General features: G+C 64.4%; 1 protein-coding gene across 12 annotated transcripts; it reads left to right on the forward strand.

Annotated features, from left to right (window-relative positions):
• Positions 1 to 916: 916 nt before the first annotated feature.
• Positions 917 to 16,079, forward strand: SIDT2 (SID1 transmembrane family member 2). 12 transcript variants are annotated; one of them, XM_036257875.1, is made up of 28 exons: positions 932 to 1,114; positions 2,606 to 2,727; positions 3,030 to 3,194; positions 3,279 to 3,324; positions 3,704 to 3,805; positions 3,903 to 3,986; positions 4,627 to 4,726; positions 4,899 to 4,964; positions 6,426 to 6,519; positions 6,810 to 6,862; positions 7,195 to 7,206; positions 7,543 to 7,614; positions 7,767 to 7,838; positions 8,002 to 8,064; positions 8,746 to 8,864; positions 9,111 to 9,184; positions 9,278 to 9,344; positions 10,129 to 10,202; positions 10,312 to 10,435; positions 10,589 to 10,709; positions 11,123 to 11,259; positions 11,587 to 11,695; positions 11,927 to 12,003; positions 12,115 to 12,161; positions 12,421 to 12,526; positions 13,070 to 13,180; positions 14,194 to 14,307; positions 14,390 to 14,544. In XM_036257875.1, exons 1-28 carry the CDS (start codon positions 932 to 934, stop codon positions 14,450 to 14,452), a joined length of 2,577 nt encoding a protein of 858 aa, XP_036113768.1. In that variant the 3' UTR covers positions 14,453 to 14,544. The 12 variants fall into 12 exon arrangements, 11 of the variants coding, with proteins under 11 accessions (XP_036113776.1, XP_036113768.1, XP_036113770.1 ...); XM_036257877.1 differs by having other exon boundaries at positions 10,592 to 10,709; positions 14,390 to 14,543; XM_036257883.1 differs by lacking the exon at positions 7,195 to 7,206 and having other exon boundaries at positions 917 to 1,114; positions 10,592 to 10,709; positions 14,390 to 14,542.
• The last annotated feature ends 1,732 nt before the right edge of the window (positions 16,080 to 17,811 follow it).

Genomic DNA, 17,811 nt, shown 5'->3' on the forward strand with positions numbered 1-17,811 from the left:
CCGACCCCCCGCAGTTCTGCCCATCCCCCCAGGCCCCCAGCCCCCACCCCAGCCCCGCTGGCAGGGCGGCCGTCCTGTTCCCTACTGCGCTGAGTTCGTCATTTCTTAAGGTCCAGGGGGGAAGTGGCCCGGGGTGGGGGGTGTTAGTGGTCATGGCAGTGGGCGTGGGCGTGGGGGACCCCACCCCTAAGTCTGAGCGAAGAGAATTTGTCAACAAGAACCCAGCGCTTGGAGAGCCTTCACGGAAACGTCCGGCGGCCCAAAGCGAGCTTCCAGGGAGGGGCAAGAACCACCGCCCAGGCGGCAGCGCCGAAGAGACCCGAGGCGTCCAGCGGGCAGCTGCGGCCCCTTTAAGGGCCAATCCGGAACCTGGCCCTTTAAATCTGTGTCCGTTTCCCCTGACGTCAGCCGGCGGGCCCGCCGCCCGGCTGTTTACCGCTTCGCGGCGCCGCACACGGTCCCAGTTCCGGTGCCGCCGCACCTGCCAGCGCTTAAAGGGCCCGCGCGCCGGACGCCGCGGGGCCGCGCGGCGTGGGTGTCCGCCGGCGCCCCGACTCCCCTCCCCGCGCGGCGCCCCGCCGCCGGCTCCCTTCCGGCCCCTCCGCTCTCCGGCGTCTCCGGCGTCTCCGGCGTCTCGGGCTCCCAGCAACCAGCCGGCCCCTCGCGCCCGTCCGGCCGGGCGGCCGGGGCTCCCCGAGCCGCGCTCAGCCCCCCGCGCCCCGCGCTCCGCGGCCGGCCCCGCGCCCCCGCCCCGCCCCGCCCGCGCCCGGCAGCGTGTCCGTGGCCCCGGGGAGGGACGTCTCCTAATCTCAGGCCGGGGTTAAAGTTCTGGTCCTGGTGCGATGGTGGAAGCGGCGGCCGGAGCCGCAGCCTGTCCCGCCGCCGTCCCGCCGCCCGCCGCCCGCGCCGCCGCGCCCGCCCTGCCGGGGCCATGCTCGCCCCGGCCCTGCCCTGCCTGGCGCTGCTGCTGGCCGCCGCCCGCGGCCGCCCGGGGCTGCTGGGGCCCAAGGCCGTGTCGCAGAGGGACGCCGAGTTCGAGCGCGCCTACGTGGACGAGGTCAACAGCGAGCTGGTCAACATCTACACCTTCAACCACACCGTCACCCGCAACCGGGTGAGCGCGCCCGCTTCCGCCGCCGTGCCCGGCCGGCGGGCCTGCCCCGGCCCGGCCCGGCTCAGCCCCTGCCCACCGAACCGCCCTGCCGGGCCGGAACGCGAACCTGGTAGCGTGGGTCTCGGAGAGGGGAAGCAGCTCGCCCCCGGCCCGGCCCGGCTCAGCCTCTGCCCACCGAACCGCCCTGCCGGGCCGGAACCCGAACCTGGTAGCGTGGGTCTCGGAGAGGGGAAGCAGCTCGCCCCCGGCCCGGCCCGGCTTAGCCCCTGCCCACCGAACCGCCCTGCCGGGCCGGAACCCGAACCTGGTAGCGTGGGTCTCGGAGAGGGGAAGCAGCTCGCTCCCGGCCCGGCCCGGCCCGGCCCGCCCCAGGGGCTGAGCCGGGCCCACCGAACGCCCTGCCGGGCCCGAGTTAGAGCGGAGCCGCGGGGAGCCGCGGGGAACCCCCAGCCCTTCTCCCAGGCAGCCAGCTGGCCTTGTCAACTGTGGGTGTACGGAGCAGGCCGGCCCCAGACGGGGTGGGAAGAGAGGGGTTTGTCTGCCGGGGAGAAGACCCTTCACCCCGACTTCACTTTCGTTTCTTCCCGGCCCGAGTGGAGCGCGGGCGCAGCTGGGTCTGCAAGTCTGGAGCTGCAAGCTGGCGAGGTCGTGCTGCCGGGCTGTGGTCAGCCGGCCAGTTCGCCTTGGCTTCGTTTACTGAGCAGCAGTGGCCTTGACAATGGGAATCTGGGTTGTTTTTCAGCGTGGGGAGGGATTTGGTGTCTATGACAGGCCAGCATCTGCCTCCAGGGCCCGGGTCAGTGAAGCTGGATCTGGTGTTTGGAGCCCTTGCTCCCCCCACCCCTGTATCTGGGTTACCCCGAGAGCTGTGGCCTGTCTCTTAGAAATGCTGCCCCAGGGCTCGGGTTTCAGCAGCCCAACAACAAGATGCACAGGATTTATTTTGTTTTATTTTTTTCCTTCAACTCCTGCTGTCCTATATACTTTCCAGTGTAGTGCCAGGAGGGAGTGTCTCCATGCTATAGAGGAGGAAATTGAGGCTCAGAGTTGTGAAGTGACTTCTCCACAGCCCTCGCCCTTGGCCAGAGCTAGGGGTACAATTTAGCTTTCTTGGCTCACAGTCCCTGAGTGTCCACCCTCCCCGCCCCCCATTTGCTGGTTAGTTGAATAGCAGCTTCTGGCTCATCAGGAAGAAAGTTGAGCATTTCTCGCTCCCCTGTGCCCGCGTGTGTACGTGCACATGTGTGCAAGCATGTGCATCTCATGAGCGTGGACAGGAATGTGAGGTCCGGATGCCCAGGGTCTCCGTTGCTTCCTGCTGGGAAGGGAGGCCCTGCCGTTGCCTGGGCCCTGGTGCCCTCTGGTGCCTGGTGCCTGCCGGCCAGGAGTCACCGCCTCCCACAAGCCTCTCCTCCGGCAGCACCAGTCCCCCGGGGGCAGAGGCAGAGTCACCATGGACCTGGCTGAGGGCATCTCCGTCTCATTCTACAGACAGAAGGCGTGCGTGTGTCCGTGAACGTCCTGAACAAGCAGAAGGGGGCTCCTTTGCTGTTCGTGGTCCGCCAGAAGGAGGCTGTGGTGTCCTTCCAGGTGCCCCTAATCCTGCGAGGGCTGTGAGTAGGACCTGGGGTCAGGGAGGGGGAGGCCCAGGTCAGGCCTTGCCCAGAGCCTCACCCAGGTCCTTTTCTGGGGCCTCAAACCAGCCAGGAGCCCCTCTGCTGTCTTCCCCATCCCCAGACAAGGAGGCTGGTCAGTGGCGTGAGGGCCAAGCCAGCCAGCTGCGTCTGTCAGCCCAGTAGGGGTAGAGGTGGCGGGTGGTGGAGAGCCAGAGCGGAGGAGCTGGGGCCTTGCTCCTCTGGAGTGACGTGCTGGTTGGGACAGTAGTCACGTCCCGACTCTCTGCTTCGGGCCGTAGGTTTCAGCGCAAGTACCTCTACCAAAAGGTGGAGCGGACGCTGTGCCAGCCCCCCACCAAGAATGAGTCCGAGGTCCAATTCTTCTACGTGGACGTGTCCACCTTGTCACCAGTCAACACCACGTACCAGCTCCAGGTCAGCCGAATGGACGACTTCGTACTCAGGTCCGCAAGGGAGAGCGAGGGCACCCTGGGCCCGGCCCCTCCCATCGCTCTGAGAGTGACCTGAGGCTCTTCTCTGCCCTGCAGGACCGGGGAGCCCTTCAGCTTTAACACCACAGCAGCCCAGCCTCAGGTAAGGTGGCCTGTGGACCCCCTCGGAGAATAAAGGGGGAGCTTGACCAGGAGCGGGAGCGGCGGGCGGTCTTTGCTGGGGCCTCACGTTGCGCGGCTGTCCTTGGAGGGCCCTGGAGCCGCGGCTGTGGCCCCGGGGGGAACGGCGAGAGCAGGGCAAATGCAGTGACGGGATCTGGCTGCCCTCTTCCCCGCTTGCCGCTTGGGCTCTGTCCTGAGTACCCAGCTGCGGTCAGAGGAGTGGGGTACAGAAAAGGGGCTGCTTATAGTCCAGGCCTTTCTCCCCTGAGCGCCTCGGTGCCCAACCCCAAGCGAATTCACACGTCCTCTAGAGAGGCAGAGAGGGCAGCCTCGCGAGACGGCTCTCCCTCTGCCCTCAGTACTTCAAGTACGAGTTCCCGGAAGGAGTGGACTCGGTGATCGTCAAGGTGACCTCCACCAAGGCCTTCCCCTGCTCCGTCATCTCCATCCAGGACGTGCTGGTGAGCGGCCTGCCCTTTCCCTGTCTACCGGTAGGCAGGGCTGCCGAGCAGAGGGGCCGGCCAGGGCCCTGCATCTGCTCTCTCCCTCCTCCTCCAGTGCCCTGTCTATGACCTGGACAACAACGTAGCCTTCATCGGCATGTACCAGACGATGACCAAGAAGGCAGCCATCACTGTGCAGGTAGGAGGCGCAGGTGGGCCTTGGGAGGCGAGGCTCCTGGTCAGCTTGCCACACCCCTGCTCCTGTCCCCTTGGCCCGTCCTCTGCTGCCTGCAGGGCTGAGGCTTGGCCCGTTAGTCCCTGAGACTTTGTGTCCCCTGATACTGTGTGAACATTGAATCATAATCCTAGTCGCCTTTGGGGACAGGAAAGAGCAGCAACCCCTACTGGCTGTCGTAGCTACTTCACTCAGTAATGGTAACGAGGAGAGGAGGGGCCCTCGCCGAGGCTGAGCCCTGTGCTGGGACAGGGAGGGTGCGGCCACGTGTTCAGCTCACAGCGTTGTCTTGCGGCTGATGGAGGCCAGGCGGGTTTTGTGATGGTGGGGCACGCACACATTCGCTCGCCTGGTGTAGTGCAGGTTCAGGCTTTGGGCTCTAGCTTCCTGGCAGTGAGCCCGTTACTTCTGAGCCCGTCCAGCAGGGATAATGACAACGCTGCCTCACAGGGGTCTTCAGGAGGATTAAGAGAATGTGTAAGAGAGGTTAGCACAGTTTCTGGCCCAAAGTAGGGGTTCAGAAAAGGATGGTGATGATGAGGACAGTTGATGATGTGATGACGACGATGATAATGTCATCACCACCATCATCATCATTCTGCAGCGCAAAGACTTCCCAAGCAACAGCTTCTACGTGGTGGTGGTGGTGAAGACAGAAGACCAGGCCTGTGGGGGTTCCTTGCCTTTCTACCCCTTCGTAGAAGGTAACTGTGTGCCCCTGGACTGGCTGGGGGGGTAGTCGAAGAGCCTGCATGACTGATTGGTGGACATGGCGGGATACTGATTTTGGTCCCAGACTCTCCCAGGGCGGGTCCCACCAACTCTAGCTAAGCTTCAGGCAGCCCTTTGTTTGCCAGCTCAACATTCTTCTTCCAGATGAACCGGTCGACCAAGGGCACCGCCAGAAAACCCTGTCGGTACTGGTGTCTGAAGCCGTCACCTGTGAGTGTGGGTGCTGAGGGGGTGACTGGCCCCTGGCGCTTCCTCTCCGGCCTGGGGAGCCAGGCTGGTGGGGTGGGGAGCAGGCAGTGTTCTCGGGAGGCTCCCAACCGGAGGGCCCGGAAGTGAGTCCCAATGTAACGTGGAGCAGAGTCCCTGTCTAAAGAGTCGGGGACCGAGTTCTAGTTCTGTCTGCGCCCTCAGCAGCAGTGCAGTCTCACTGAGCCTCAGTTTCCCTGTGACAGGGACCACGGGGTCTGTCCCCTCAGTCTCACTAAGTGTGAAGTTCAGTGCAACATTGGTAGGAAAGCGCAGGCCCCTTAGTCATGCTCCGTAAATACCTGCCGAGCGGTGAATGGGCCTGGTGAACCGGGAATATCAATGAAAACGAGAGACGGCGGCAGGAAAGCAGCAGCAGCCTCTCCCGCGCAGAGCTCCGCTCAGGTGCAGGTGCTCCGTCCCGCTGCAGTCCTGCGGGCGAGCCCGTCTGGAGCGCGGGCCTGCTGCTGCACAGGGTGCCCGGCAGTGACGAGCAGAGGTGCTCCGCTCAGGTGCAGGTGCTCCGTCCCGCTGCAGTCCTGCGGGGGAGCCCGTCTGGAGCGCGGGCCTGCTGCTGCACAGGGTGCCCGGCAGTGACGAGCAGAGGTGCTCCGCTCAGGTGCAGGTGCTCCGTCCCGCTGCAGTCCTGCGGGGGAGCCCGTCTGGAGCGCGGGCCTGCTGCTGCACAGGGTGCCCGGCAGTGACGAGCAGAGGTGCTCCGCTCAGGTGCAGGTGCTCCGTCCCGCTGCAGTCCTGCGGGGGAGCCCGTCTGGAGCGCGGGCCTGCTGCTGCACAGGGTGCCCGGCAGGTGACGAGCAGAGGTGCTCCGCTCAGGTGCAGGTGCTCCGTCCCGCTGCAGCCCTGCGGGGGAGCCCGTCTGGAGCGCGGGCCTGCTGCTGCACAGGGTGCCCGGCAGTGACGAGCAGAGGTGCTCCGCTCAGGTGCAGGTGCTCCGTCCCGCTGCAGCCCTGCGGGGGAGCCCGTCTGGAGCGCGGGCCTGCTGCTGCACAGGGTGCCCGGCAGTGACGAGCGGAGGTGCTCCGCTCAGGTGCAGGTGCTCCGTCCCGCTGCAGTCCTGCGGGCGTGCCCGTCTGGAGCGCGGGCCTGCTGCTGCACAGGGTGCCCGGCAGTGACGAGCGGAGGACAGTCACTGGGCACGCAGGACACAGACCCCTCAAGGACGCAGCCCCTGGGCTGTGCTTTGGAGTTAAGTAAAGGTGTTTATGAGGAAGGAGCGGAGGAGAAAGTCCTGGCGGAGGGAGCGACCTGAGCAGACAGGCACCACGTCCGCGGTGGGCGTGTCTGGGGAACGGCCCGTGGTTCCCACCGGCTGGGTCACTGCATTTGAGGGGAGAAGTGTGAGAGGTTCTGCTGGGCCCCGAGTGCCGTGATTGGTGTGCTCAACTTCTGCTTCCTTCCCAACAGCTGAAGCCTACGTGGGGGGGATGCTCTTTTGCTTGGGCATATTTCTGTCCTTCTACCTGCTGACCATCCTCCTGGCCTGCTGGGAGAACTGGAGGTAAAGTGGAGCCACGGGGCCTCCTCTGTCCGGTGTGCTGAGGGGGTGTGGAGAGGTGATCGGGCAGGGTCTGACCAGTCCAGGGTAAGCTTCCACCGTGGTCCAGGGGCCTCTGCTCTGGAGAACAACCTGCTTTCCGAGCAGGGAGACCCCATTGCTTCCCAGCCCGGAAGAACCAGAGAATCATGGATGAAGGACAGGGTTGGGGTGGCCAGGGCGGAAAGCAGGCCAGCCCACATAGGGGGATCCTCGCCCAGCCCCTCTGTCTGCCTCTGGTTCTGTCCCTGCAGGCAGAGGCGGAAGACCCTTCTGCTGGCGGTGGACCGCGCCTGCCCGGAAAGCGGTACCTGCCGAGGGCCTGGGGGGAGGGCAGAGTGTGCTCTGTGTTTTGGAGGGGACAGCGGTGGGTGGTTCCCTCGGGTTGGAGGAGGCTGCCTGGGGGCTTCTGGTATTCAGGCTGGGAGTCACCCTGTTGGCATGGGCTGGGGTGCTGCGCCTGTTCATCCCTAACGTGCTCGTCTGAAAGCCACGTTGACTCGTTCTCCGGGTCTGGCGGTTGTTTGTGTGCCTCAGACAAGGGACTCAGCCTCGGAGTGTTAACCTTCCGTTCTCTCTTCCTTTCTTCCGCCTCTCTCTCTCTCTGTCCTCCCTCCTGCTTGGGACCTTCTCTCTCAGCTTCTCTCCTTGGTAAGCTCAGGTGCTGTGGGCAGAGGAGCGGAGCCGGGGGGGACGGGAAGCGCCAGGGTTTCTGGTGGGGCCCGGGAGGCCCGTGCCGGCTGTCCTTGCTGCTGGCAGTGCAGAGTGCCCGTTCCTTGATACTCCTCTCTCCTTGGGGGACAGAGGGTGGCGAGGGTTCCCACTGGGGACGCAGGTGGGAGGGAGGTCGGTGGGGGGGGGCTGGGCTGGGTCGGTGCTCATTCTTCGCTGCTGCCGTGGCCCCGTGTCTTGTCTCCTCTTCCTGCTCTCCTCCCTGGCTCTGGCCTCTCTGCTTCCAGGGCTGAGGGACCTGATGCCTCGTTGCAGGTCACCCTCGGGTCCTGGCCAACTCCTTCCCCGGCAGCTCCCCTTACGAGGAGTACAACTACGGCTCCTTTGGTACGTGTCCGTGCCAGAGGTTGTGCGGCCCACTCACACCCCGGTCCCCTGAGGCTGCCCCCTCCAGCGTGGCACAGGGGCGGCCCCCTCCTTGGAGCCCTTGGGGCCGGGCCCACCCCCGGGGTCTGTTCTCACCGGCTACCGCTCTGCAGAGAACTGCTCCGGATCCACTGAGGGCCTGGTGGACAGCATGGACACGGCGGACCTCTCCTACAGCTGCCAGGGTGAGCGGCGGGGCCGGTTCTGGCTGGGTGGGGCCTGACGGTGGGCGGTTGCCTCTTCTGCCAGACGCTGGGACAGGGACGGGCCTGCTGTTTCCCACCCCCTCCTCCCTCGGCCTTTCCTCCTTGGCTCCACTTCCCTGGTAACTTTCCCTTTCCTTTGAAGGGCACGACCAGTTCAAGCGGCGCCTTCCCTTTGGCCAGATGCGGCAGCTGTGCATTGCCATGGGTAGACGTTGGGGGGGCTGCTCCCCAATCGGCTCCTGCCGGGCGCTGACTGGAGCCCAGGCTCTGGGCTTTGTGCATGGCTTCCCCTCGAACGCTGATATTGTCAGCTCCTGTGTCTGCGATGAGCAGGCACTGGTGGGCCGGCACCCTCACTCCCTGGCCTTCGGGTCAGGGCTTGTGGGAGGGGCGTCATGAGCTGGCCTTGGGGCTTTGCTCAGGCAGGGCCACAGGAGGGAGCCGCCCCAGGCACAAGGAGAGAACAGGCTGGAGCAGCCAGTGCTCTCCTGGGGCAGCCCCTGCCCCGCCCGCCCGAGGGCCGCTGTCTGCACCAGTGTCTTCTCGGAGCCCGCACAGCCACGCACCTTCTAATCAGCATGACTCTGCCAGATTCAGTCCCGCTGCTGCCTGGGCCTGGGGTCTGCTCAGCGTCCTGGCCCGGAAGCCTTAGCCGTGACAGGCAGGGCTGGAGCAGGCCGTTCGGTGACCTCTGCAGAGCCGACCTGGTCCCCCCAGGACTCAGGAGTATTTGGAGCCTCCCCCAGGGCCTGAGCCCACCTCCACCCCTGCTCTGAGCCCAGTTTGCCTCTTCCCACTGCCTAGTAATTGTGACAATTGCCGCAGATGGGTGGAGACCAACCTCCAGCTCCGTGTGCACTGGGAAACCCTCCCCTGCTCTCTGCAGACCGTCCCCTGGACCCTGTGGGCACGCGGCCGCGACTGGACTCCATGAGCTCTGTGGAGGAGGACGACTACGACACGCTGACTGACATCGAATCCGACAAGAACGTCATTCGCACCAAGGTCTGACCCCATGTGGTGGGCCCTGTCGGGGGCTCCCCCAGGCAGGAGAGTCTGTTCAGGCCCCAGGATCTCTCCCTCGGGGTAGGAAGGGGTTCAGCTGGGGCAGGACAGGGAAGCAGCTGCTTGGCCGTGGCAAGGACTGCCGGGAACCCCGCCCGCCCCGTCTGGCCCCTCTGTGCTTCTCGCCTGGGCAGGAGGGGCCTCTGCCCGGTGGGGGGACAGGGGCTTATTCCAGCTTCTCCCCAGCAATACCTCTGTGTGGCCGACCTGGCGCGCAAGGACAAACGCGTCCTGCGGAAGAAGTACCAGATCTACTTCTGGTGAGTGGACGGGGCGAGTGGGCTTCCTGGTAGGCGGGGTGGGTGGCCTTGTCCGGGGTCCTTGCACCTCACTGCTGTGCTCCGACGCCGTAGGAACATCGCCACCATCGCCGTCTTCTACGCGCTCCCTGTGGTGCAGCTGGTGATCACCTACCAGACGGTGAGGGGGGGCGGGCTCCCCGGCGCGGTCTGGGGTCCCGCCTCCCGTGCAGAGCCTTCCAGCCTGGGGCTCTGGAGCAAGCACAGGTCTTGGGTCACCGAAACTGAGTTCAAATCCCAACCTTTACCAGCTGGGTGGCCTTGAGCAAATCACTCAACCTCCCTGAGCATCAGTCTATTCATCTGCTGAATGGGGACAGCACCATCCCAGTGACGGCCCTTCTCTGGGTTGTTGCAGGAATTCATAAAGTGCAAGTCCTGGGACTTTGTTTTATGTGGGGTTTTTTTTATCTTCACTCGAGGACATTTTTCCATTTTTTGTTCAGATAGAGTAGGAGGGAGGGAGAGAGAGAGAAACATCGACGTGAAAGGGACACATGGAGTGGCTGCCTCCCACACGACCCAACTAGGGCCGGGGACAAACTGCAACCGAGGCACGCACCCTTAGCGGGAACCGAACCCGGGTCTCTCTGGTCCGCAGGCCAGCGCTCTAACCGCTGAGCCAAACCGGCCAGGGCCGGGGACTTTGTCAGTCTCAGTTTCTTTTCCCTTTTCTCTGTTCCGGGGTAAGAGCTCCAGTTATGGTCACACCCACAGAGGTGACAGGACGGGGCAAAAGGAGGACTGGCGGGGGTGCACGTGCTCACACGTGCTGGCTGTGGCGGCGCCGCCTGCCCAGGGCAGAGGGCGCAGGGTGGCGTGGCCTGGCCAGGCCTGGCTCTCCCTCACAGGGCGGAGGGCTGAGCTGGCTCTTCAGCAGCCCCCCTGCCCTGTCCCTGCTGCAGGTGGTGAATGTCACAGGGAATCAAGACATCTGCTACTATAACTTCCTCTGTGCCCACCCACTGGGCAACCTCAGGTAAGGACCTGGGTGGCCACTCCCCGGACACACGGTGGAAGGGTGAACCTGGGAAGGGCAGGGCTCTGCAGGGATGCGGCTGAGCCGTGTGCTGTGTCGCCCCGTCTAGCGCTTTCAACAACATCCTCAGCAACCTGGGGTACATCCTGCTGGGGCTGCTCTTCTTGCTCATCATCCTGCAGCGGGAGATCAACCACAACCGGGCCCTGATGCGCAACGACCTCTATGCCCTGGTGCGGAGCCGGTGCCCACTGGCGCCTCAGCTCGGAGTCTCTGTCAGCGGGGCCAGCCTGCTCGCCCTCCCCACCCTGCACACCCACTCTGCCCTCAGCCTGCCCCTCACGCTCTGGCGGCCCCTTCCTGCCTCACCAGCGCTCCCTTCCCAGCAGGAGTGCGGGATCCCCAAGCACTTCGGCCTGTTCTACGCCATGGGCACGGCCCTCATGATGGAGGGCCTGCTGAGCGCCTGCTACCACGTCTGCCCCAACTACACCAACTTCCAGTTCGGTGAGCAGGCCTCCCTCCCCCGCCGAACCTGGGCAGGCCCTGCCTGTCTTCCACCGGCCCCAGGTCACCACAGGGATCCCCGCAGCCATTCAGTGCCCTGTGCACCTGTATCCTGGCTCACGGAGAGTAGGCAGCTGGGTGCCCTCATCTATCTGTGCCCCCGTCCTCGGAGAGGCACGTGCAAGCCCCCAGGAAACGATCGTTAAGATGTGGTCCCCGCTCTCAGGGTGCTCAGACTAAGTCGTCCTGTCTGGCGAGGTCAGCCTGTGGGTGACAGTGGGTGGCGGCGTGGGATGGCAGGGACAGCTCGGGGCGGGAGGGCCAGTGCCAGCCCACCCAGCTCGCTCCTCCACTCTGGCTGTTGGAGCCTTGAGGCGTGGCGGCGCCGTGGCTCACGGCTGCGTCCCGCCCAGACACGTCCTTCATGTACATGATCGCCGGGCTCTGCATGCTGAAGCTCTACCAGAAGCGGCACCCCGACATCAACGCCAGCGCCTACAGCGCCTACGCCTGCCTGGCCGTGGTCATCTTCTTCTCTGTGCTGGGCGTGGTGAGGCCCTGTGAAGGGTGCACGCTGGGCACACCCCCCCACCTCCTGCGAGGGGTCCCTCCGCAGGCGCCTTCCCTGCCTTCGGGGCCTGGCCACAGCCCGCTCTGGAGGGAGGGGCGCACGCTGCGCACACCCCCCCACCTCCTGCGAGGGGTCCCTCCACAGGCGCCTTCCCTGCCCTCAGAGGCCTGGCCACAGCCCGCTCTGGAGGGAGGGGCGCACGCTGCGCACACACCCCCCACCTCCTGCGAGGGGTCCCTCCGCAGGCGCCTCCCCCGCCCTCACTGGCGCAGCCTGGCCGAGCCACAGCCCTCCCTCGCCTGGCAGGTGTTCGGCAAAGGGAACACGGTCTTCTGGATCGTCTTCTCCGTGATCCACATCATCGCCACCCTGCTCCTCAGCATCCAGCTCTATTACATGGGCCGCTGGAAGCTGGGTAAGCGCGTGCCCGGGCAGGGTGTGGGGGTGGCCTGCTGGGCCTTGTGGGGTGAGGGGCATGGAGCCTGGGGGTCTGGGGCACAGGGGACTTTTGGGTTCTGCCCTCCGGCTGGGGGCCCGGAGGAACACTGGGTGAGGATGAGGCCTGGGCACAGCCCTGGCTCCAGAGGTCCCGGCCCTCAGCCGGCAAACCAGGGGCCTGGGAGAGACGTGCCTTCTCCTCCTGCAGACTCGGGGATCTGCCGCCGCATCCTGCACGTGCTCTACACGGACTGCATCCGGCAGTGCAGCGGGCCCCTCTATGTGGTACCTGCCTGGCCCCAGCCCCCCATCTGCTCTCTTCCCGGGTGCGAGCCGACCGCCGGGGCTCCTCTCGTGTCCCCTCCCCCCCAGTCCCGTGTCTCTGCTTCCCCCTAGGACCGCATGGTGCTGCTGGTCATGGGCAACATTATCAACTGGTCGCTGTGAGTCTGGCCACTGTCTGTGGTAGCCTGGCTGGGTGGACAGCTGGAAACTTGGCCAGCCACTGGCTGCCTTGGGGGCCACGGACAAATCCTGAGCTTTGGCTATGAGCAGTGGGGTGCGACAAGAGAGGTGCTGGCTCCTGGGGCCCAGACTCCTGTGGGGCCCCGAGCCAGCCCCGCGCCAGGACGACGTGGAGGCGAGAGGCAGGCCCTGCCCGCCCGCCCGCCCACTTCACCAGCCCGCCCTCCCTCTTGCCAGGGCTGCCTACGGACTCATCATGCGCCCCAACGACTTCGCCTCCTACTTGCTGGCCATCGGCATCTGCAACCTGCTTCTGTACTTCGCCTTCTACATCATTATGAAGGTAGTGGGTGCCGGTCCTGCCGCCTGCTGCGCTGCCCCGCCGGGCAGCTCTAGGCAGCGAATTGCCCTGTCCACCCGTCTGTGCCCGGGAGGTTGGAGGAGGGAGAGGCTCACGTCCCCTGGGAACCAGTTGTATCCTAAGATCCACTTACTGAGCACCTTCCATAGTCTGAGAATGGCCCCTGAACCGGCAGCACCTCAGGCCACGGTTGGTAAGAGGCGCGTTCAGTGTAGAAGGGGTGGAGGTGGGCTCACAGTCTGGCAGGCTGGTGCCTCCAAGGGCTGGCATTTCCAAGGGACCCTCATGCGATCCTGTGAAAGAGCCCCCTGGCCAGTCCTCCCTGCCAGCCCAGCCAGGGCGGCCGTCAGCAGTGAGGACACCAGGCCACCATATGGGGGAAGGTTGAACTGTGGGGCTGTATGAGGCGATAGTATGAACTCAAGAAGGCTCCCGAAACCTGGGAAGGCGCCAGGAAGGCGGCGTCCAGGGCAGGCAGGAGGTGAGGTGGCGAGGCCTGGCCTCAGCTCTCCCCTCCCCACCCAGCTCCGAAGCGGGGAAAAGATCAAGCCTATCCCCCTGCTCTGCATCGCCTGCACCTCGGTGGTCTGGGGCTTCGCACTCTTCTTCTTCTTCCAGGGACTCAGCACCTGGCAGGTGAGCATCACCCTGCAGGGCGGGCGGCGTCACCCACAGGCTCCCCTTGCGCCAGCGCGCGACCCGTGGCCGGAGCTTGCACAGGAGCTCTCTCGCTGAGCCTCCTACCGCCCAGCTGCGGGCAGGGCCCCCTGCACTCGGGGCCGCTGAGGCTCAGGCGGCCAGGACACCTGCCAAGGACGCACAGTAGGAGTGGCGTGGCCGTGGGTTGAAGCCAGAGATGCCAGGCTCTGTTTTCTACCTCTTGGGGCACCTGGCATGGGTCAGGTTTCAGTCCTGTGATTCGAGCTGTCTGGCTGGGCTCTGCCTTTGGGATGCTTGCCCTCTAGTTCAAGAGGGACTGGTAGTGCCCGGCTTCTGTCGCAGTACCGCACACGAGCTGAAGCGCGAGGCAGGACGGGCCGGGGAGCACAGATGGCAGAGGACGAGGCCTCTGTGAGCGAGGAGGTCCGGGAAGACTGCCTGGAAGAGGCATGTCGTGTGCTTGGCCTCAGAGGCCCTGTGGCCCGGAGGTGCTGTGCCCTGTGTAATGGTAGAGGCAGACGTGGATGGGAAGGCGGGAGGGCATCTCTGGGACCTTGGCTGGTGGCCGTCGGCCCCAGACAGCGTGAGGCCCAGCCAGTGTCTGTTGGGTGGAAGTTAGGGGCCTGAGGGCCACAGGGCCTGGGCACTGCCAGCTTTCTTCCCAAGGCTGTGCCCTGAGACGGAAGTGGGCCTGGAGGGACCCGGGGGGCCTGACTAGAGCAGACGTGAGGCCCAAGTGGGGCTGAGTTAGGAGGCTGTGGCCTTCGGTGCCTCAGGGTCGTCCCAGCCCTCTGCTCGTAGACCAGGGAGAGTGTGAGCGGAGGAGGCCGGTGAGAAAGGACAGAACAACAGCCGGTTCTTAGATGTGGGAGAGGAGGGCGGAGGGCGGGGCAGAAAGCAAGTGCTGGCCGGCTGGGCTGGGGCCGAGGGACCCTGGGAGCGGGCGGGGCCAGGCCCCTCAGCTGGCAGCGCTGCCTGTCCCTGCCCAGAAAACGCCCGCCGAGTCCAGGGAGCACAACCGGGACTGCATCCTCCTGGGCTTCTTTGACGACCACGACATCTGGCACTTCCTGTCCTCCATCGCCATGTTCGGGTCATTCCTGGTACGATGGACTCTGGCCGAGCGCGGGGCGGAGTAGAGGCCCAGCTGCCCTTCCCTGGGCTTGACCTGGCACACACCCACAGGTGCTGCTGACACTGGACGACGACCTGGACACTGTGCAGCGGGACAAGATCTATGTCTTCTAGGGACCCGGCCACTGCTGCACACGGGCTGCACCCCTCTGCCTCCCGCTGCAGTCTGTCGCCCGGGGCGCGTCGCAGCCCCGCTGCAGTCTGTCGCCCGGGGCGCGTCCCAGCCCCGCTGCAGTCTGTCGCCCGGGGCGCGTCCCAGCCCCGCTGCAGTCTGTCGCCTGGGGGTGCGCGTCCCAGCCCCGCTGCAGTCTGTCGCCCGGGGCGCGTCCCAGCCCCGCTGCAGTCTGTCGCCTGGGGGTGCGCGTCCCAGCCCCGCTGCAGTCTGTCGCCCGGGGCGCGTCCCAGCCCTGCTGCAGTCTGTCGCCCAGGCGCGCATCTCGGTCCTGCTGCCCAGGGCCGGTGGCAGCCGGGCTCCGAGGCCTAGCCCAGGCTTGGTCCTGGACAGCTACGGGGTGGCCTCGGACCTTGCAGCTGCCCTCTGCCGGGGAGGAGGCCTGCTCCCCTGAAACCCCACGTGTGGCCGGATTGCTGCTTTCTTGTCAGTGTTGGGCCTTCCGTGGTCCCTGTCTCTGGCTCCCGTTCGTCCCTCTGCAGGAAAAAGAAAGTGTCACCCTGCCCATCTCACGCCTTGAATCCTACCTGTCCTCCCTCCCCAGCCGGGAGCCCAAAGCCTTCATTCCTCATCTGGGGCCTGAGTCTCTGGCCTGTCCTGGGCACTACTCTTTGGGGTTGTACCTGGCTGCCATCACTGCCCACTCTAGTCAGCCAGGATGGTTGGGGGTGTAGGACTGGGGGGACTGGCCAGTTGGTACCAGGCTTGTGGTGCTAAGCCCTGCACAGGGCCCTGGCTGGCTCACTGCAGTGAAGGTTAGCTCATATGTGAGAACTGCCTTTGATCTGAGGGCTGAACTCAGAGGTCACCTTCCGGTTCCATCAGCCCCAGACAGGCCAGCCCCAGACTTGGGGAGAAACGCAGTGCCCCTCCCTCCTTTGTCTTTCCAGGCCCTTGGTCCTGCCCGGCCCCGGCGGGGGTCTTTTAGTGCCATTGACGTTGCCCAGGATTGTCCAGGGGCAGAGGAGGGTACAGAGCCCGCCCTCCTGCCTCCTCCACTACCGCAGGAGCCCCAGTGCCTATCAGAGAAAGGGGCTCAAGAAAGGGACACATTTCCCTCTGTCCCTCATCCCAGCCTCGCTCTGTGACCCAGGGCTGCTTTTACGTGTCCGTCCAGTCTTCAGCCAAGTTCTGTGTGGGTCACACCTGTGCGTACATATGAACCCTTGGAGTTTACACTGAGTGGCCCCAGCTCTGGGACCCCTGGCTGCTCTGGTCCTGGGGTCTCCTTTGCCCTGCCTGGTCCATTCCCGATGCCAGGATTTGGGGTCAGGCCAGGCCTCTGCCTCACAGATGGGAATGTGTTTTATTCTCCCCAACTTGTTTTTATAGCCCTCTCCAGGCCGGGGGAGGAGGTGGGGCTGGACATTTTTTCAGAACTCCGCTTTATGTCTGTTTCCTTGGTATGGTTGCATTCTGTTTTCTATGAATGAGTCTGCATTCGATTAAAGAAACAACAGAAGCAGTTCCTGGCCCCTGTTTGCTCCCCTCTTCTGAGTGTAGATGTTCAGAGTGGGGCAGAGGAGGGGGCCTTCCATTTTCCAGGTCTTCTGGTCTACCTTTCTCTTTTCCGAGTCCCAGGCCCATGGGAACACCAGCTCTTTGATGCGTCTGTTTGTGCTGTCCTTTGAGTAGAGGTGTCGATTCAGTACATGTTTGAGAGGGGCCTGCTCCTTGCCAGGCACTGTGCTGGCGGAGACGGTGGAGAAGTGGAAAAGTCTGAGCCATGCCATCTCCCGAGATCCCCACTTCTTTCTGGCAAATGGCGGTGGCCTCTGCCCCCTGGTCCCCACGAGCCAGTCAGGTGGCTTCACCTCTGACCCGAGCCCCTCCCAGCCCGCAGCCTGCAGGCTCCCTGGCACGGGCATGCAGGGCAAGGCGCGGCGCTTCTCGGGGAACGAGGGGTTGATGGCTAGTGGGTAAGTGGGTGTAGGTGGCAGGCAGGCTCTGTGAGGGGGGAGTTTTGAAATGACCCTGGAAGGTTGATTCAGATTTCAACAGGCGAAGGAGGAAAAGATTTGGGGGGCAAGGGTGACTTTGGGACACAAGCAGAGGTCTATGGGCTGCTCTCCAGCTCATCACCAGCTCCTTTTCCTGATCTTCCCAGAAGCTGCCACTGGGGGCGCTGTAGCTCTAGGCGCCGCTAGGCTGTGCGGGTCACTGGGGCGGGGCTGGGAGGAGGAGCCATTCCTCTGGCTGGGCGGGGCGGAGGGCTAAGTCTGTAGTTAGGAGGCTGAGGGTGGGCCAGTCCTCCCCTGGTGGTGCTGGGTGTGTCTGCCGAGTGGGTGGGGTGTTTGCTCCTTCCCGCCAGGCTGCCAGCCATAGGATCATGGAGGGAGGTGGGGGGCATGTGCCTCAGGGCAGCCAGGGACCCCTCTGGAAGTCTCACCTTCTTTACCTCCTTTTATTCCTTCCTGGGTGAGGGAGGCAGGATGTTCCTGAAGGGAGGGAGGGTAGGTGTCTCGGCCAGGGTCAACTGAGCTGCTGCTGGACCTTTAAATCCCATCCCCAACCGAAGACTATGACCCCAGCCCAGCTGGTGTGGTCAGTGGTTGAGCATTAACTCAGGCACCAAGAGGTTGCTGGCTCAGTTCCCCTCAGGGCACATGCCCAGGTTGGCCTAGGTTGTGGGCCAGATCCCCAGGGGGGCATGCAGGAGGCGACCCATGATGTTCTCTCTCATCGATGTTTCTGTCTCTCCCTTTCCCTTCCTCTCTAAAAATCAATAAAGGGGAAAAAAATAACAATAATAAAGAATATGACCCCAAACCCATTCCAATGAAAAGGTCGTCTCAGCCTGAGCAGGGGGTACAGCTGAGAGGCGGATCTGACAGCCTCTCCAGCCCCACAGGCTGGCAGGTCTCACCATGTGGCTTGGTGAGATGCATTCCGAGCCTCAGTTTTCTCATCTGTGAAATGGGCATGGTGATCACGCTCTCACAGTGTACCTGTGTTAAATGAGAGCATTGGCAGTGTCTGTCATGTAGTGCGGCCTCCGTAAGGGTTACTTCCTATCTGGAGTGAAAAGCCCAGGAGGAGAGGGTGGCTGGTCTGTGCCCTAGAAACCTCAGGGACCGACCTTCCCTCCTCCCCTCAGCCCCTTTCTTCTCTCTGGCCAGACCCTCTTCGTTTTGCCCTCCCCTCAAACTAGGGCCAGGGAACAGCGAAGAAGGAGCAGCCCGAGTGCAGACCGCGGGGAAAGCCTCCGTGGTCCTGTCCATAAAAGGCTTTCCCACTGGCTCCCCACCGGCAGCACCGCCCCGCCCCGCCGCTCCATCCCCAAAGCACGCGGGGAATGCTT

Source organism: Molossus molossus, unplaced genomic scaffold (assembly GCF_014108415.1).
Source record: "Molossus molossus isolate mMolMol1 unplaced genomic scaffold, mMolMol1.p scaffold_m16_p_13, whole genome shotgun sequence".
NCBI classification, from domain to species: domain Eukaryota; kingdom Metazoa; phylum Chordata; class Mammalia; order Chiroptera; family Molossidae; genus Molossus; species Molossus molossus.